This window comes from Mixophyes fleayi, chromosome 10 (genome assembly GCF_038048845.1).
Source record: "Mixophyes fleayi isolate aMixFle1 chromosome 10, aMixFle1.hap1, whole genome shotgun sequence".
Lineage (NCBI taxonomy): Eukaryota > Metazoa > Chordata > Amphibia > Anura > Limnodynastidae > Mixophyes > Mixophyes fleayi.
In genome coordinates, this window is record NC_134411.1 from 1,392,940 (window position 1) to 1,414,263 (window position 21,324).

Below are 21,324 nucleotides of genomic sequence, written 5' to 3' on the forward strand. Positions count from 1 at the left end.
GATCCATGTCTGGGAGTCTCTAATAAAATATCTTTACTTCCTAGGTCTTCCTCATATTTACACATTATATATACTGCTGCAGGTGTAGATGTAGTTATACGTTATCAGTACACAGAATAATAATTATATTATTACATATCATCATCTGCATTTATAGTACATATTCTGTGCACATCTCTGTAAATGTGTCTAATTATTCCTTCTTTATAAATTAAAGTATAATAAAAATCACACATAACATTATATAATTTATAGCTAATATCTATTTTTTTTTTACTACATTTAATACATTAATTTCTATTAATATTTATATAAATGTCATGTAAAGATTACAATGCTTTATTGTAGAAATATAACAATCTTTATAATGTTCCGTTGTGAGATGGAGCGAACAGAAGAGGTTGCAGAGGTAGAAGTTCGTGCTGTGTTGCGGTTCTCTCCTTTGATGTATATTGTGATGTGATCTGCAGCCCAACTGGTAGATAACACTTTTTGCCATTTCATAAGTAGATCCCTCGGTGCGCTGGATGTTTATCAGCTGGAAATATAAAGATGGAGAGAATAGAAAGCAGAATAGTCCAGGAGAAGACAGGAGATCCTGAGATGTCAGTAAAATAGCCCTCTGTGGATGAGCTGAAACCACGGACTCAGGAAAAAGTAAAACAATGAAGACAGCCGCCATCCATCCAAAAAGCCCCCCTTATTCACCAGAGAATTCCAGGATGAACATTAAATATACCATTGGGGATTTATTATCCCTTGGTGACTGTATGATGTCAGAAACATCTCAGTAGACGGATGTCTCCGTATTCTGCATCACATGTAGAGGATTCCCCAGTATAAGTGAATTTCATATTAAAATAGTTCAAAAGTGCTTCACAAAAGTAGCTGTCGTGGCCGGTAGATCCTCTGCACATTAATGTTATATGTGTTAGACATCTGACATGATCGATAGTAAAGCATGTGGACCAGCGCGACAAGTGGGGTCCCAGACTCTGTTTTGGGGGCTCCCTGAGAGTCAGATATTAAATACTTTCTATTGGGAACAACATTGCTCTGATTTCCACATCCTGTGTGATACACAACGTGTATTTATGACTCTGCACAAGATGCGTGACTGAGACGAGATAATTCCTTTACTATTTCCGGGCTTGTTGCCTCTGCCGAAAACATAAACGGCTTTGACTGTTAAGAATGACTTCCGAGTAACAAGTAGCCGTTTATTCGGGATTCCTTCACATAGCTGTGTGCCTTGTCTCGCTGCCCCCTTTCTCTAAGTGCCTGTTCTGTGTGGCACAAATAATACAATATACGGGATTAACCGGCTGCGTTGTGAGACGTATAAACAAATAGAGCGTTTGCCAGTCTGTGTAACAGAGCGCAGATTGTGCTGTGGCAGCTGGAGATTTAATCTCCTACCTGTCAGTTATAACAGGCATTTCCTGAGTCAGATAAGGCCTCGCTGGAGCCCACTGCGACCAACAGCTGGACAAAGACCCTTTGTTAGGGGCCCATAATTGCTATTCAGATTGTGTTGTAACTTTGTATCCCGTCGGAGGATCGACCGGGCGTTAGTCCTGTTCTGGATGCAGCAGTTTAACGCTCTCAGATGCTTTATATTTATTAGTGGTATAAATACAATCCAATGATCCAGGGCAATCATTGTGCAGGTAGTGTAAAAATTATTTATTTATTGGTAATACAATAATACAGCATTGTGCAGGCTCCCTGCCCACAAGAGCTTACAATCTAATTGTGCCTGGGGCGCAGTGAGACACACGTAGCATAGTCCAATTGACTTTGTGTCATTGTCACAGTCATCGCTCTTAATCACTGAGCTGCCAAATGGGTTTTCTTAAAGGAGATTTGTACGTTTCTATATCTAATTACCTGGCAAAATAATTAATGGAGAGTGCGCAGTGTCTGTAGGTGCAGAGGGGGGTCAATGTCCATGTTATAGATCCATCATTGTACAACCATGGAGTTATCTCTACTATCTGTACTTTGTAGAGTTTCTCTAGTTTATTTTCTTGAAGATTTCCATAAAACAAAAAGATTCGCTTACTCCTGTACTTGTAATGTGAGAGAGGACATCTACATGTCACGTTATTCCCAAAAATAATCCCTCTGCCCCTTAAAGAGATTTCTGCCAGTAACCCAATTAGACCCTTTTACCAGGTTAATTAATGCAGTTTGGGATCCTGTGTAGGGGATCTTAGGGGTGACTCTGAATGGGAGAGGGACCATCACGGTCTGTATGAAGACCTTAAAGGACTAATCCGTCCTGTATCTGAGTCCAGTATTAACCAATTTGTCGCCAGTCATGTAGCCGTCTGTTAACGTTCCCATCAGGTTAATGAAATCACCTAAAATGTAAAGGTGAAGAAGTTAAGTGACGTATTACCATCCATAACGTTAAGAGAAATACACCACAAAGTGAGGCCTGCTCTGTTAACGACCTGCTTGTTCCAAAAACCACCATCATTAAGCTGTAATTTGCTCCATATTTCACAGTAATTCGGAGGGGGAGAATTACAACCATAAATCTTCACTAGGTTTTTCTGAAGGGTGAGAGATAATTGACTAATTCCGTCTTGCTGGATGGTTCGGTGACCACTGACTGTGACCATTTGCATAATCGTCCACCATCCTCTTCTCCGGTGATCACTGTTGGTACCTGATTAAAATTAGGACGGCTTCACTTCAGACTTTCCCAGAAGTTGCAGAAATTGAGGTTTTGCTGTTTGGCTTTATCCAAACAAATGCTCACATGGGGATAACAATATGCTGAGTTTATGTAGATTTTACTGCACGAATCTGAATAAAATACCCACTAATAGATCCTTTAGGAGTAATAAACATACACGGGTCTTCCTTAGTTGCACTCTAAAGTGATTCTAACATACTACTAGATCTTAACAATAATATTTAATTGACAAGATTATGCATTTGTACGGCTCGCAGAGGCCTCGAGCAGCTGACAGTCACCTTTTCCCACACAACGTACTTTATTCATTTCTAGGCAGGGAAATTTTGCTTTCCGCAGGGGAAGCCTCAGCCACAACAAGACCATTTAAACGCACGTCGTTAGCATTTGTCAAATGTAATAAAGTAACTTGTGTAACCCGTGTTAGTGGACGAAGGCAGACGGTATTGTTACACGGATTCTCTCGCATTATTTCATATCTGGTAGAAGAGGAAATGTTTAAATGTGTTGGAAACAAAGTGTCAGATATTACTCTATTGACCCCGTATTGTCAGGGGTACAAGTAGTACTCTGTGTTCTCGGACAGTGTATACCTGGGAAACGTTTGCTGCTCTTTGTCTGTCTGCGGTTCAGAAGGCGGCTTCACAGTGACGAACCCCAAATTTATGCCACACTGTCTCAGTTACGGTCAGTACCTCAAAATATTTATAGGTAGCTCTAAAGACGTTGCAAATAGGGGTAAAAATAATACCCCTCCATCACATTTATCAGCAGTAGCATTGATGCCAAGCGGTGCCTTTACCCCGAGAGGTCTGCAGATGTGAGCTCACCTGGTGGGGGGTACAGAGTATAGCGGCACATGAAGGACTCAGAGCAGAACCATACAAAGACTTTTACAGCACAAAATCACTGCTAATCCCCAGTGTTAAACATATGTCTGACATACAGTCATATAAATATATGAATAGGCAGCAGTTGTAAAAACTCATTTTACTGTCTGTACTTCATAGTTATCGCACCAGATTTCATGATTATATTCACTTATCTTTGCATTAAACCTGGTGATAGGACGTACTCCAGTAACACATAACTCAGCCACGACTGATCTGGCGCTGACTAGTTAGCGTTTCAGACAGACACTTCTCAGATACAAATAACCCATTTAGGATTGAAGTTTGTGAGTAAAGTTTGCAGCCAGTTGACTTTTATGTTCCTACCTCCAAACATTACAACTTTTGGAATCCAGAATCCGTCCACCACAATCAGGACAGTAGGTAGATTTTGGGGTATGAATGGGTGTTGGAAGTAGGGAGAAGAGATGTAGATTCTTCGCCTGTGTCGCTGCTTTCTGATCGGGAGACGGCGTCTCCCAATTACATCCGTTACAGCCTTAAGCTTCACACATAGGACAGGTTACTGCAACGAGATCTCCTCATCTGCACGTCGGGGACATTAGTAAAAACGCTTGCACAGAAAAACTGAACAATAGAAAGTTAATGGGTACCAATGACATTGTTAAAGTTTTATAATTATTTCTCTAATGGCGCCAGTTTTCCTGTTCCATGCGCTACATATGTTTCCTAAATGTTACATGCGTTCCTATAAACTCTTCTTTTTCACTAAGCTCCTCACACCTTTCAAATTGGGGCGAGTGCTGTAATTGTGAATAAATTCACTTGCAAAATGCTTTCTTAAACACCACTGTTCTATCCATTTATGGTTGGAGAATGGACCTGAGCTGTCTATTTCGTGTCATTGTCTGTTTCTGCTGTTTGCACAGTATCGTGCAGGCTGCAGGAGGTGTCAGATCTCCTATCAGTATCACAATCATTCTGAAAAGATTTCTGGAGAAGAACAGGAAGCTGGGACGGTGTAACAGGCTGTGTTGTGGTCTAAATACATCCAGAAATACCTGTGGCTGCCTCCTGTTAGATTTAATTTTAAACTAACAGCTATTTGTCACTAGATTATAGTCAATGACGTGTAATATGATTGCTAGTAACCCACAAACAATCCACAATACATTTATATAGAGATTGGTAATCTCTTCATCTGCTCCAAGTCTCACGTTATTTCCAGCATCACTAACCGTACTGCTTCTTATCTGCCAGGCAAAGGGGGCACACGTGTGTACTATGTAGGTGTGGATATGAGTACATACATGTACTAACAATTCTACTTATAGCTGCAGCTGAGCTCAGTTATAGTATGAACTTAGAAACATAGATATGAGAGAGATAAATAGATGTGAGGTAGAAAGGTATGAGGTAGAGACAGATAGATAGATGGGAGAGAGATAGATATATAGATTGATATGAGATAGATATAAGATAGATAGATAGATAGATAGATATAAGATAGATATGAGATAAATAGATATGAGAGAGATAGATATATAGAATTATGATAGATATGAGATAGATATAAATAGATAGATATAAGATAGATAGATATGAGATAGATATGAGATAGATAGATATGAGATAGATATGAGATAGATAGATAGATATAAGATAGATATAAATAGATATAAGATAGATAGATATAAGATAGATATGAGATAGATATGAGATAGATAGATAGATATAAGATAGATATGAGATAGATAGATAGATATAAATAGATAGATATAAGATAGATAGATATGAGATAGATATGAGATAGATATGAGATAGATAGATATAAGATAGATATGAGATAGATAGATATAAGATAGATAGATATAAAATAGATATGAGATAGATTGATAGATATGAGATAGATAGATTTGAGATAGATAGATATAAGATAGATATATATGTGATAGATAGATAGATATGAGATAGATATATAGATATGAGATATAGATATAAGATAGATAGGAGATAGATAGATAGGAGATAGATAGATAGATAGGAGATAGATAGATAGGAGATCGATATAAGATAGATATGAGATAGATATAAGATAGATATGAGAGATAGATATAAGATAGATATGAGATAGATAGATTGGTATGAGATAGATAGATATAAGATAGATATGAGATAGATAGATAGATATGAGTTAGATACATAGATATGAGATAGATAGATTGGTATGAGATATGAGATAGATATAAGATAGATATGAGTTAGATACATAGATATGAGATAGATAGATTGGTATGAGATAGATAGATATAAGATAGATATGAGATAGATAGATAGATATGAGTTAGATACATAGATATGAGATAGATAGATAGATATAAGATAGATATGAGATAGATAGATAGATATAAGATAGATAGATAGATATGAGATAGATAGATAGATAGATATGAGTTAGATACATAGATATGAGATAGATAGATAGATATGAGATAGATAGATAGATATGAGATAGATAGATAGATATGAGATAGATATAAGATAGATGTGTGATAGATATAAGATAGATGTGTGATAGATATAAGATAGATAGATAGATATGAGATAGATAGATATGAGATAGATATGAGATAGATATGAGATAGATAGATATGTGATAGATATAAGATAGATATGAGATAGATATGAGAGAGATAGATAGATATGAGATAGATAGATAGATATGAGATAGATAGATAGATATGAGATAGATAGATAGATATGAGATAGATAGATAGATAGATATGAGATAGATAGATATGTGATAGATATAAGATAGATATGTGATAGATATAAGATAGATAGATAGATATGAGATAGATAGATATGTGATAGATATAAGATAGATATGAGATAGATATAAAATAGATAGATATGAGTTAGATACATAGATATGAGATAGATAGATAGATATGAGATAGATAGATAGATATGAGATAGATATAAGATAGATGTGTGATAGATATAAGATAGATGTGTGATAGATATAAGATAGATAGATAGATATGAGATAGATAGATATGAGATAGATATGAGATAGATAGATATGAGATAGATAGATATGTGATAGATATAAGATAGATATGAGATAGATATGAGAGAGATAGATAGATATGAGATAGATAGATAGATATGAGATATGAGATAGATAGATAGATATGAGATAGATAGATAGATAGATATGAGATAGATATGTGATAGATATAAGATAGATAGATAGATATGAGATAGATAGATATGTGATAGATATAAGATAGATATGTGATAGATATAAGATAGATAGATAGATATGAGATAGGGGGAATGAGACCAGGTTAGTGGTTTCAGTAACTAGGTAACCGCATAACTGTGCAGTATTAGATGATACAAAGTGACGAGTAGCCTCTTATGGATGTGGCAGGGTATTTGGCACACGACGGTCTCTCTGACTGACTGCTGCAGATGCCGTTTCTCAAGTACGCGGAGTGAAATCTTTAGTTCAAGTCTTCTGGGATAAACAATAGCACCTGTTCCTCACAAGATACCCGGCCAGTTCGTCCGTTCATGTATGTTTAATGAAGCTCTGGGGCAGATGGCGGGAGTGACACCGTCGCACAGAGGAGAGGGGGAAGTGTCTCAGCAACAATACCCTATTTTTACAGTGCAGTGGAGACAGAGTCTAAGTGTTTCGGGGGCATCTGCTGTTGTCTCATTTCACAGAGAGACCTGAGGAACATCCCAGCAATTAACATTTCCGGGCATCCAGCCGAACTTTGTAAGAATCTAAAAAAATACCACGATGAGTCTTTGAGAGCTGCAGGAACTGAGATGTGTAGTTGTTGTGTTGCCGAGTTTGGTTTGTGCACAATACGACGACGCATGATAGATGGGGCCGATGTTAAGACCTAGGTCGTGTTATCTCAGCCCTGTGCTCATCAACCTCAGACAGGGAATAATTTGTGTCTGAAATACAATAACTAAGATTGTGCAGCATCATCGTTAGCTATTCATATCGTCCTTGTGACTGGTAGAACTCTTGTTGCTTCGCATATCGGCGTGAGCGCACGTCTGTGTCACCGGATGTACGCCGTAATAGCTCTGTATAACACGAGTACGAGCCTGTGTGGTGATTTAAGGGCCACTGCCTACCATAACCCGGTGATAGCTGCGGGAGGCCATTTAATAAAGCTGGTGGCAGTAAAAGTACCACCGCAATCATTGTTCTGTTATCTCCAGCGCAGGATGGTCATAACCCTGGACTATCACTTATGTATGTAGTTTTACTAAGTGGAACTGAAAGTGCAGGATCCGGCTAATCCTAAGTGTGGCCTAGCGACCTATGTGTGCCATCATTGGGTGCGGGGCATCACTAGGGCGTGGTCATGTCCGGAAACTTCCAAATATATAGCGAGGAAAATTGGTGTTGGGGAAAATTGGTGTTGGATCACTCATAATGGGTAATAAAGACATCTAGTATACACCCCCTCATGTCTAGCATGCCCCCCCACCGTGTCATGTATACCCCCCCCCCGTGTAGTATGTACACCCCCGTGATGGGCACAATCCACTAAACAACATGTTTGAGGTGAGAGTCCTTTCTAAACTAAAAATATAATTTCACACCTATCACAAAGTAACGCTTGTTAGCATTTTTCGGTATTATATAAAGTACCAGTGTCCACTGTTGTTGGAAACATTTTGAATAGTTTATTGAAAGTGGGACTAGATTTAAATAACCCTTTTATCGCAAGTAGAAGCTGCCACGATAATGTGTCTGGACGAAGGCGGATCCGTGCGGTTATCATGTAATATATCGGTTGGGGACCAGGTAAAACTCTGCTGTATTATAAAACGTGTCTAACTGGGCTGCCGATGTGTTGATTCATGTCAGTGACCTGGATGTGGGACAGACATACACAGAAATATGGTAGCTTGCGATGTGCGATATCGGTCATTCACGTAAGATTAATACATTACTATTTACTCTCCAGGTTTAGGTCACTCTGCGCAGTTTAAGCTGAGAATAGTGTATTTATTTATTACATTGTTGGGCTGTCTTCCATTACACCAGCAGCATAGAAGCTGTTTGGTGAACTTGCTGTAGGGTCGGAATTAGCATGAACATGTGTACACTCCGTCATACTACACGCAGAACATGTGTACACTCCGTCATACTACACGCAGAACTTGTGTACACTCCGTCATACTACACGCAGAACTTGTGTACACTCCGTCATACTACACGCAGAACATGTGTACACTCCGTCATACTACACGCAGAACTTGTGTACACTCCGTCATACTACACGCAGAACTTGTGTACACTCCGTCATACTACACGCAGAACATGTGTACACTCCGTCATACTACACGCAGAACTTGTGTACACTCCGTCATACTACACGCAGAACATGTGTACACTCCGTCATACTACACGCAGAACATGTGTACACTCCGTCATACTACACGCAGAACATGTGTACACTCCGTCATACTACACACAGAACTTGTGTACACTCCGTCATACTACACGCAGAACATGTGTACACTCCGTCATACTACACGCAGAACATGTGTACACTCCGTCATACTACACACAGAACTTGTGTACACTCCGTCATACTACACGCAGAACTTGTGTACACTCCGTCATACTACACGCAGAACATGTGTACACTCCGTCATACTACACGCAGAACTTGGAACAGAGAACCACCTTAATTCCAGTTCCTGATGTCCTCAGACAGATGATTACTAGTAGTTATAGAATATGTGAGAACTACACTGTAATATTGTTACTAATAAACACAGCAATAAACCATTTACCTGTAACATTGTAACCAGATCAGCTGCCCAGCGCAGGGCAGTGCCAGGGTGGGGTATTTGGGGAGATTCAGGACTTGGGACACTACCGAGTGAGGGATCAGGACAAGAAGACTTTACATGTATTTTGTGGGTGGAATGATTGACAGATAATTCAGAATATTGGGACCGGATGGTGGTGTTGCAGCGCTATACTGTAAGAAACTTGTCTGCCTCAGCTAAACATGAAATCGCTGCTCCGAGCAAGTTCCCGTCATGGCTGAGCAGACCGGCAGTGATTGCACAAAGACCTTTTTATAATACTTTGATTTTCTGGAGAAATGAATTCAGGAAAATACTGTAAAGTGTTTATTTGTAGGCGACCTTTTATTAACCTGTTCCTTAAGGTGTCCCCAAGAGATCGGCTTGTTTGGTCAATGAAGAGAGAGCTGGAGGGCACAGTGGAAGATCTGTGCAGCGGCGTTGGTCAGGATTCCGATGGAACCTTCTGTGACAAACCCCCTCCCAAACAGTACTGGGCTCTTTATACAGCGGAAGTTCATTTATTTCCATACATTATGTGTTACTGTAACACTGTCCTCACAAATTGGTAATTAGATAATTCATTTAAATGGTATCCTACATTGTACTATAAACTTTTTCTGATTTTATTCAGAGGAACAGATTTGTTTATCAACCTTTCATTAATTGTCTATGTAACAATCGTTTATTGTAACACTGATACACTGGTATATCCTGCAATATATTGTGATATTCTGTGATACAATGCGATAAACAATAATATATTATGATATACTGCGATATACAGTGATATATTGTTATGTAGTGCAATATACACTTGTATGCAGTTATATAGTGACATATACACTTGTATGCAGTTATATAGTGACATATACACTTGTATGCAGTTATATAGTGACATATACACTTGTATGCAGTTATATAGTGACATATACACGTGTATGCTGTTATATAGTGACATATACACTTGTATGCAGTCATATAGTGACATATACACTTGTATGCAGTTATATAGTGACATATACACTTGTATGCAGTTATATAGTGACATATACACTTGTATGCAGTTATATAGTGACATATACACTTGTATGCAGTTATATAGTGACATATACACTTGTATGCAGTTATATAGTGACATACACTGTTCTTGGGGGGATTTCTTTCTGATATATTTGAAGGGAAGCATGTGCCACTCACATGGAGGAGTCCCCACTTTTATTAGAAAAAAAGTCAGGATTATTCCAAGTGGAATAGATAATATATTCAAATCTGTTAGAATTTTGATTAAATAAAACGGATTCCGTTTTCCTCCACTTATCACCCTGACACGGTCTGTACACAGCAACTACTATATAGTAATCAACATCTTACATTCTGCTCATTAATATCTCCTCCTGCGAGATGCGGGACACAAGCTGACGAGTCAGGGGGCACGGGGACCTTCTGGGGGGCAGAAGATGTGACGTGAATCAGGGAGTAATATATAGATAATACAGAACATCACATATATCTCTCTGGTATCGCACACAGATCAGAACTTATTCCAGAGAATATCCAGTCTATTATTATAACTAGTAAAACAAATCTTCACTATATATATATGTATTATATATTATGTATGCAGGGTAACTACATTTCCACCTAGTGGTCACTGTGTCGAGAAACTTCTTCTTGGCTTTACCATCTTGCAGACATAGGACTATTCTTGTTTTATTGAAGCGTCTTGTTGTACACGGAGGTATCCTGTACATTTATTAATGAGGGTACACCTAGACTGGTACATCTGTTACCATTCCAAGTGCCACCACCCCACAGTTTCCCCGATCCCGGGGCACAGTGGAGAAAACATGCGGCCTCCACTGATGTAGTAATAAACGTGGAAATGCCTTCAATGCAGTCATGGTGCAGCAGTCCCAACGTTTTAAGTGGATTGTCCTATTTGTCCCATAATTTTGTCTTCCCCCCGTTACACTGTATCAGCTGAATAACTGCAGGATGTAGAAGTATCGCAGTGTTTTTATTTCCAGCTGTTAATCCCTCCGCTCTCATCCTATCGGTGTCTCAGCAGACGGGTAACAATGTCGCACGTCTTCATTACGTTTACACACAATAATAAAATGGCTGCCAGCTCTGACAGCCGCCATTTGTCTCTCTTGTTTTTATTCTTTTTGAAGTATTGGTATTCTTGACGTACACAGCTCAGTCATCTCTGGCGAATATTGTAGCGCATCAAGTCATAAAGTGTCAGCGAGAGGCAGGAGCCGCTAATGGAGGAAGAAATTAGTTTTATTTTATGCAATGATGTCGCAGTTTTACTGTAAATCTTGCGGCAGCTGAGTTATCACAGAACGTTTAATATTCTGGGCTGATGCTGTGGAATATAAAATGTTTTGTATAATGCACCGGTTTGAGAATTGCTTATGATTTTGAATAAAAAACAATATTGGTACAAACAACATTATAATGCAAGAGGCTGACAGCCGGGTGTATAGATTGCCGGGGATGAGCTTGTCTGACGTCTGTCTTATATAGGTAAAGGGGATATTCCTGTAAGTGAGGCTGATGACGGAGAATTCCGGGTCAGTGGTTTCAGGACCAAAAGTTTGGCTAAAAAAAAAACGTTATATGCTTTCAAATGTATCCATGCTTGTAATCACATTTATATCCTGCTGGTGCAAGCGAATATCTGTATTACCATAATGCAGCAAACACTGGCTCCTCCCACTCATTAGCATAGAATGCCACTGGCAGTGTAGATGGGTAGCAATGCCCTGGCATGTTCATGGCGACAACATCTTCTGTGGCATCCAAGGCACGGATGGCTGTCATATACCTGTGCGTGCGACCTGTGATTGTGATATGACCGCAGTTACCATCATTGTTCCAATACTTTGTTTGTGTTTAGGGAAATCAAACTGAACCAATATCCAGAACAAATCAGTGCAAAATAAAGTGGTAGCAACTGTAACGGCGACTCTCACGCCACAGTAGTGACGGCGACTCTCACGCCACAGTAGTGACGCCGACTCTCACGCCACAGTAGTGACGGCGACTCTCACGCCACAGTAGTGACGGCGACTCTCACACCACAGTAGTAATAGAGCAGATGCCAGTATCACTGGAGTGTGAGACATAGGTGTAGCTGGGGGGGGATCTGTGAGACGTAGGTGTAGCTGGGGGGGATCTGTGAGACGTAGGTGTAGCTGGGGGGGGATCTGTGAGACGTAGGTGTAGCTGGGGGGGATCTGTGAGACGTAGGTGTAGCTGGGGGGGGGATCTGTGAGACGTAGGTGTAGCTGGGGGGGGATCTGTGAGACGTAGGTGTAGCTGGGGGGGATCTGTGAGACGTAGGTGTAGCTGGAGGGAGATCTGTGAGATGTAGGTGTAGCTGGGGGGGGGATCTGTGAGACGTAGGTGTAGCTGGGGGGGGGATCTGTGAGACGTAGGTGTAGCTGGGGGGGGATCTGTGAGACGTAGGTGTAGCTGGGGGGGATCTGTGAGACGTAGGTGTAGCTGGGGGGGGATCTGTGAGACGTAGGTGTAGCTGGGGGGGGATCTGTGACACGTAGGTGTAGCTGGGGGGGGATCTGTGAGACGTAGGTGTAGCTGGGGGGGATCTGTGAGACGTAGGTGTAGCTGGGGGGGGATCTGTGAGACGTAGGTGTAGCTGGGGGGGATCTGTGAGACGTAGGTGTAGCTGGGGGGGGGATCTGTGAGACGTAGGTGTAGCTGGGGGGGGGATCTGTGAGACGTAGGTGTAGCTGGAGGGAGATCTGTGAGATGTAGGTGTAGCTGGGGGGGGATCTGTGACACGTAGGTGTAGCTGGGGGGGATCTGTGACACGTAGGTGTAGCTGGAGGGGGGATCTGTGAGATGTAGGTGTAGCTGGAGGGAGATCTGTGAGATGTAGGTGTAGCTGGGGGGGGATCTGTGACACGTAGGTGTAGCTGGGGGGGATCTGTGACACGTAGGTGTAAGCTGGGGGGGGATCTGTGAGATGTAGGTGTAGCTGGGGGGGGGATCTGTGACACGTAGGTGTAGCTGGGGGGGATCTGTGAGACGTAGGTGTAGCTGGGGGGAGATCTGTGAGATGTAGGTGTAAGCTGGGGGGGGGATCTGTGAGACGTAGGTGTAGCTGGGGGGGGGAATCTGTGACACGTAGGTGTAGCTGGAGGGAGATCTGTGAGACGTAGGTGTAGCTGGAGGGAGATCTGTGTGACGTAGGTGTAGCTGGGGGGGGGATCTGTGACACGTAGGTGTAGCTGGGGGGGGGATCTGTGACACGTAGGTGTAGCTGGAGGGGGGATCTGTGACACGTAGGTGTAGCTGGGGGGGATCTGTGACACGTAGGTGTAGCTGGAGGGGGGATCTGTGAGATGTAGGTGTAAGCTGGGGGGGGATCTGTGACACGTAGGTGTAGCTGGGGGGGATCTGTGAGACGTAGGTGTAGCTGGGGGGAGATCTGTGAGACGTAGGTGTAGCTGGAGGGAGATCTGTGAGACGTAGGTGTGGACAGAAGGGTCCGGGGTGGGGGTAGGGTCTGGGGTGCTCTGTGTGCTGTAGACATATCTGCCAGGATAGATTTGTGCATTGTCTGATCAGAGTCTTGTGTTTGGCAGGTCCAGGGTCACATGCCTCCCCTCATGATCCCAATCTTCCCACACGACCAGCGAACATTGGCAGCAGCTGCGGCTCAACAGGGATTTCTCTTCCCCCCAGGACTAACCTATAAACCAGGTAGGTGATCTGTACTGTGGTGATCTGTACATGTCTGTCCAATCAGCAGTGTAGTCTGAGCTGGAATAGAGCTGAAACCGTTTATGTTTATAGTTTGTGTTTTCCTTTATCTTCACATTATAATATAACAAGATGGGTAATAATGGGTAATTATTGGAGGCGACACCTAATTATACAAAGATTTACAGACAGTCCTATACATGGCTGTATCTCTGTAGCAGAAAGATCGGGGTTCCACACTATATGAATACGGGGTCACATCATTTTACCGTTATGTTTTGTTTGTACTGATCCCTCCAATGAGACAACTTCAGATGTTTGTAGCGGTCGATTATGATGTCAGAAAAATGTTTATTTCAGTTCTAACAATACAAATGGACACATTGGTTGGACCTCACTACTCTGCTGGGTGGGTAAATTAAATGGTCAGTGCTGTCTATAAAGTTATAACTTTATAGACAGCATCGACCATTTAATTTACCCACCCAGCAGAATAGTGAGATAAGTGCGATGTAACATGATAAACAATGGTCTAACAGGCGACAACTGTGTCTGCAGTTGTCTGATCCATAAGAGATGGTGGAGATATTGCTGCATTGTATAGATCCACCTGGACTACCACGTCCTGTGGCTGTGACAGGATGGACCTTCTATGCCACCCTATCCATGTTGCTGGAGACCGGCTAGACTTGCCACCATCCCCTTTATCCCTCTAAACGCAGTAGGAGGGGCCTGCTGCCACCACTAGGCTCCTTCAACGCACCTAGAACCGCTTCCTTCTGGGTAACTCTTGCTGCCAGTGTACCCTGGGCTCGTACCCCTGATCTTTTGCCTTCTGATCAGGGTTGCTGGGTCCAAACCTCAGAACAGCCGGATAATGGATTAGCTTGGTCTAATCTGTAGGTCACAGGAATTACAGCAGGTAAGTAGGCGTCAAAAGCAGGATCTTGAATAGTGATGTTTTATTAGCTCAAGTAGTCCTAATAGGGAGAGGTACTAGTGGTCCAGAAGTTACAGATGGAGTAATACATTTACATGGTAAAACAAGGCTCTTTTTATACAGTTTTAGAGACATATGTTGGCAGGGGGTACGCCTAGCCCCCTGATCCTCGCTGGCACTAAAACGTCTGAGATATTACCTCAGATACTTAACTCCAAGTCTAGAGAATATATCATATCCTGATGTTAACACAATTTTAATCTTTAACAAAATTCACATCAATCTGTGATTTTCCGAACCAATTGCTGTCACATTATTCAGATAGGTTCTAAGAAACATTAAAGGTAACGGCCCCCTGCTGTGTAGTCAGGCTAACAAGTGTCAGTCACTCACAGGAAAAAATGTCTGATTAGCATGAGGCTTCCCTTTAGAAGTTACAAAACAAAAACAAATTTCCTCCCCCGGCATAAAAATCAGTACATTTTCCACACAGAAATACAATACAATATAAAAACAATCAGTGCATTTGCAATGATATACAGAGGTGCACTGCACCCTTAATGGAAATAAATATCTACAATAAGTTATTTCTACGTGATCCAGCCACAAAAGTGGGCGGAGCTCTGATTAATGACCATCCTCTGGTTTGAGGAATAAATTGACAAAATGTAAATGGTTACAAGATTGTAGGAACCATCTATATATTACATTATGCAGATATATACACAGACTAAGATGTATAAGTGTCCTGGTTTAGCTTGCAGAACGTGGGCAGTATTATTTTATTATAATTTAATTTATTCTGTATTATGTGACTGTAACACAAAGTCTGCTCCATCAGTAGAATGACATTGTGGCTCTTTGATCTATTTAGGAACTTAGTGAAAACCATCCTTGTAATAGGAGCTGAATTGGTGGATAATTGATTATTAAATCTTCTCCTGCTCCAGCAACTCTTCATTAGCATTTAGTCCCAACTTTCCCCGATATCCGCAGATTGTCTCCTTTCCACCTTTGTACTACATGGAGACTTATTGTATCCTGCAGAAATTCTCACCCTTAATTGGCATAAAGGAATAATAAATACAGTGAAATTTAATTACCAAATTAGAATCCATTCTGAGTGTTCTAAAACAACTTCCTGGGTCCCATCGTTTCCCGTTCTGATTTGTAACAAGTTACCTGGGATGTGTATCCGACCATCTTTCCGCAACCTTCCACATATGTTCTATGCTCGCACGTCGCTGGAGGATGCCGGAAATCAAAGCACTTACAAATCGGGAGGGCGGATAAAGATGTAGAAAATCACATTTATCTTTGCTTCGTAGCTTTAGATTTTTGGCTTTTTTGCGTTTATGACCCGGAAAGATAAACAATATAATATCAATGCGAACTATATATATATATATATATATATATATATATATATATAAAACCTTCCCAGATGTAGTTGGTGAACTTGTCCAGTGCAGTTTACTGGGACACACAGAAGAACGACAATAAATAGCAGGCAAGGTGTAAAGATATAGAGAATGAGCCCCCATGAGCCCTCCAGCGCTCCTGCATTTACCAGGTGGCCCAAAGTGATCTGTAAAAAGCAGAATTGAAGTGTGGAACAATCTGTTTTATTCATGAGCAGTAATCAAACCTCCTCCTATAAATAATACATTATGTTGGGTCCAATAATAACAGAAGCTGATTATTGGATCCATCATGTTACAGTAAATTGCTGAAGTGTTCCCCCCAAACTATCAGGAGTGTCCCCGTTATACACAACTCGAGTGTAATTGGAATATATGAAAAGGGTTCATATTCCTGCCTGACGTATGTGGACACATTATAACACTGCAAATTGATACATAAGTGAATATGTACATATCTGGAATACTGCAGATGTTGCTGTTAATGAACGTGGAGATAACAATGACACGATATTGTCACTTTCTGGGGGAATGTGGAAATTGCTTAAATCCTCAACAATAAACACTGTTATAAAAGTATTAATCTTTGCTACCGACGGCGGGACGATGCTGATCCACATTACAGTCGACACTGAATAATTAGATGCGAATGTGTCACTCATACGAGGGGTTTGAATGATGTCAGGAGAGATTGAAAGGAAACAAAAGATTTCAGTGGATTTGCATAGAAATATGATTTTTGGTTATATCCTAATTAAGTTATTTCTTCATTCTAAAGGGGGTTTTGTGTTTGCAGCATTTCACATTTTGGTTCCATGTCCCGCTGCGATTTACCAATCCCTCGCACAAACTTCCCGTCACTGGCATACAAGTTAGACAGAGGATGAGCCCCTCTGTTAGTACTGTTATATACAATACTACAGCTAGACACAGTTATATTCCATGGGCATTAGATATAGACAACCAAAAATAAAAAAATAAACATTTTCTTTATTCTCCCCATATTTACTTTCACACAATTATTGCAGATAATCAGCGGAGTCTCCCTGGCAGGGATACAGAATATAAAGGTATAAAGGCGACTACACACCTACCATTGGGCAGTTTTAGACCGATATGGACACAAATCATTGCTGAACTTGGCATTGACTAGATCACGTCCGGGATAGGTGGTGAATTAGGCGATTGTCGCGTCTGACTGTGCGTGTGTTGATTGTACAACCGAGTTCATTTGTGCCGCGTTGGATCCGGCTGCCTGGCCTGAGATCTGATTGGCCGGTAAATCTGATGGAGCGAATGAGGCCATCTTTGGTCACGTTGGAGGTAGATGTGGCTGTAGTTATGGTGCATTTTTGAATGTGTGTGAAACACCCGATCAAGAAGATCTCGCTGTCACGCAGAAAGGGCGACACATTTACCGCCTAACTCACATTCCTTTCCCTGAGTTTGGTTGGCAGCACTTGAATCTGTAACACTCGCACTTATCCTCTCTGCCTCCGTCTGACCAATACGGATTTACTGTAATTACCGCCCTCAGGATGCCCCATATCAGTAAAACTTTAAAATATCCTGTTATTATTTACAAATTAAAGTTTTAAGACCTAAACATATTTTTGAATAAAAAGTAATAATTAAAAGTAGGGACTGTGACATTGTAGCCATAGATTGAGTAAATCACTACCTAGTCCTCAAAATAATTGTGTTTTTCCCTATTTCATAAACTCTTATACTCTGCAAAATAACACCCAGGTGTGAAAATGTCACCCCTGCCAACAGTCCCGGTTTTCTCTATCTAGTCCCAGTTTTTCTTGGAAAAATGAGGTGTTGTGTTGCCAGAAATGGTGGTGTTGTAAGAGGGTCAGGCTAGTGTGAGTTTTGTCCTGATATTACAACGAGAACGTCAGACGCACACATATAAATATGTCCTCTGTACAATGATCAGTACAGCTTAGAATATCACACCCGATGACCAGCAGCTCGGTCAGTTCCTTCCTCAGTGTTATCAGAACTGACAGTAATTTGGAGGGGGGTGGGGGTCTCACCCTAACACGTGTTCTATTCTTGCAGAATTTAGGAGAATAACTCTCACATCAAAGCATTTGAAATCCTGATAGAAATGTGAGGACAACGCTAGAACATGTCAGATGATCTTCTGCCAAGATTTTAGAAGCTGTTCCTGCTCGCCCTGTAACCCTTTCCCTTCCGTAATCAGCGCAGATTGTACAGAGTCACGCGGACAAACATTCAGCATTGGAAGCTGTCAATCAAATATCTTTCATTTGCTGGGGATCGGCTGCCCCAATGACTCCACATTCATGATCAGCAGCAGAACATCATTACGTCACGGCGTTGATTTATATTATATTACGCCACCGTCCATGTTAACATTAATTAGCTGTGGTGTACGTTTTATTAGGCACTTGGGAGTACCTCCCTTCCTTTGATATAACCCCCGTTGAAGGAATATAAGAGGATTTGCTCTCCTGTGACTACGTAAGACGACCTTTACATGATGCAAAAGTAACATTGAAAATGATGTCACAAATGTGGATACTCCCAGGTGCTACCTGAGCATAGGGCTTAATGCACAAATCTGTAGAGTACTTTACCTTTAATCTGTCAAGTCCCTGTAATCTACGCAGCCATATAACTAATTGTTATCAAACATAATGGGGTCGACGCAACAAAGCACTGCATTAATAATTCATTTAATAATACATTAGCAGTACATTTAATTAATAATACATTTAAGCGCTGCTATTCTTTTCTACCTTCCGTCGTGGTAAAGTTTTACCACACTTGAATGGAACGTGTCGGCAATTTGCATCTCTTAATCTGGCATCTTTTTCCAACATGTCACAGTCGGCGTTCACAGATCACTTTGTATCATTTGTTGTTGTGAAACAATGTTGCCTGGAAGTGGCGCAGTGATGGCGCTCGGGGATAAAAGCCATGACAATTTAAAGGCAGCCCCGGAGAATTAAATTAAAATCACATATTTCTCCCTTTACGAGCGCATTAAACTCCTCCTGAGTAGACTTATCTCAGTAAAGATAATGACCTTGGCGATTACATGCCCAACACAAACCTTTGGTGTAATCATTCTGTGACCGGAACATGCCTATTCTCTTCTCTTAATTGCTTCAGTGCTGGTATTAAATATATCCCGTCTACAATCAGACTAAGAAGATCAGGGCTTAATGAGTACGATTTGTCTCCTCTGAAGACGATTCCCTGTTTATATCTTTACATGAAATAGATGAACGTACGTTATCCTGCACATATCACAAATGTCTAGTTTCCCAGTTCTCTCCAAAGCTGTTTAGATGGAATGTCCATAATTGTAATAAATAACCCTAAAATCCACTCCCAGCCCCAGCAATATACGGCCGGGGGACAGCTTCTGTTATAACTAGGAAACCCAGAAACAACTGACGCTGTGACCCCTGCCAGGATCAGGGGTCCCAGGATAATGCTGAGGGGTAACTAATATATATGATGTGAGTCCAGTTTCCAGACTTATTCAGAATTCAGGTAGAACATTATTAACAGGATAAAACCAATCCTCAGCCTTGCTCAGGGAAATTTCCCCTCTAACTGGGAGAATAGGATCCAGTTCTGGGTGTGGCGGCCGAAGCACGAACAAAAGACAAAAAATAGCTAAATTAAAACAGTAAAATATTTGAAAGAGTCGGCATACGGGAGCTACACAGAGAGGCGCCACTGAGAGGACCTTCATGATGTTTCTGGAATAGTGCAGAGAGTAACCCTTTATCTCTGGTATCTAGTAGCAGCGTGATATTCAGGGGTTCAGAGAGAGGCAGGGGGGCTACTGTTCATGGACCACTGGCTTTCTATTGGTCCACACAGGCACACACCCCCTACACTGTATCCACTGCCTGGTGGGTGTAAGGTTAACAAGGCTCTGATAAATTATATAAAGAAATAACATACTAGCCAGTAAAATATGTAATAGATGTAAGAATATTGGGTAACACAGTGGCTAGCATTTCTGCGGTGGGATCAGGGGTTTGATACTGCCCAGGGCCCTATCCATGTGGAGTTTGTATGTTCTCCTCATGTTTGCACATGGGTTATCTCCAACAGTCCTAAAATCAATAAATCCTGATAGGTCAACAATACAGTTAGAAATTAGATTGTAAGTTCCTCTGTGGCATTTAATCTGATGTTAATAATAAACATTCTCTGTAATAAACTGCGCTATATAAATAATGCTTAGTAATAATATTGTAGCACTGTTTTGACAGCCGTATAGCAGAATAAGTAAAAGATATGAAATAGATTAAATTCTACAATTTAGTCTCACAGTGGAACACGTTACAGTTCGCCCTAAAATGAATTATGAATTCCTGTAACCTTTACCAGAATATAACCTACCTGCTGCTGTGCTCTCTATAGGCTTCTATCTACCAAAGATCCCTCCCAACCTGTAATAAGCGGATATTGTGGTATTTTAGAATCTTTTTATTTCTGATGAAGCCAGTTTGCAGGAGAAAGATAAAGAACGTGATATCATGATGTGAATCAGACCGTGTGGGTGCGTTTCCATTGTGATCCAGCACAGAACACAGTTATGTAACTTTCCTTTATTGTTGTGGAGAAATAACTGATTATGTTGGGACATGTCGGATTTAAGGCTCATTCCTTCTAAAATATTTGGACAGGATCGAACAATCAAAATAGCAAATAAATATTCAGTCATCCCAGTTTATACACAAAGGGAAATATGTCCTGTTTCTACCCCGGGATTATATCACTGTGTCTCAGCCCTGGGTACAAGCG

General features: G+C 41.0%; 1 protein-coding gene across 6 annotated transcripts in view; it reads left to right on the forward strand.

The window, feature by feature from the left end:
* The window catches only part of SOX6 (SRY-box transcription factor 6), a 307,461-nt gene that overhangs the window by 234,111 nt on the left and 52,026 nt on the right, over positions 1-21,324 (forward strand). For all 6 annotated transcript variants that reach the window (XM_075187593.1, XM_075187597.1, XM_075187595.1 and 3 more), the window contains one exon: positions 14,043-14,160. In XM_075187593.1, the coding sequence (XP_075043694.1) occupies positions 14,043-14,160 (118 nt within the window). The remainder of the gene's footprint in view (positions 1-14,042; positions 14,161-21,324) is intronic.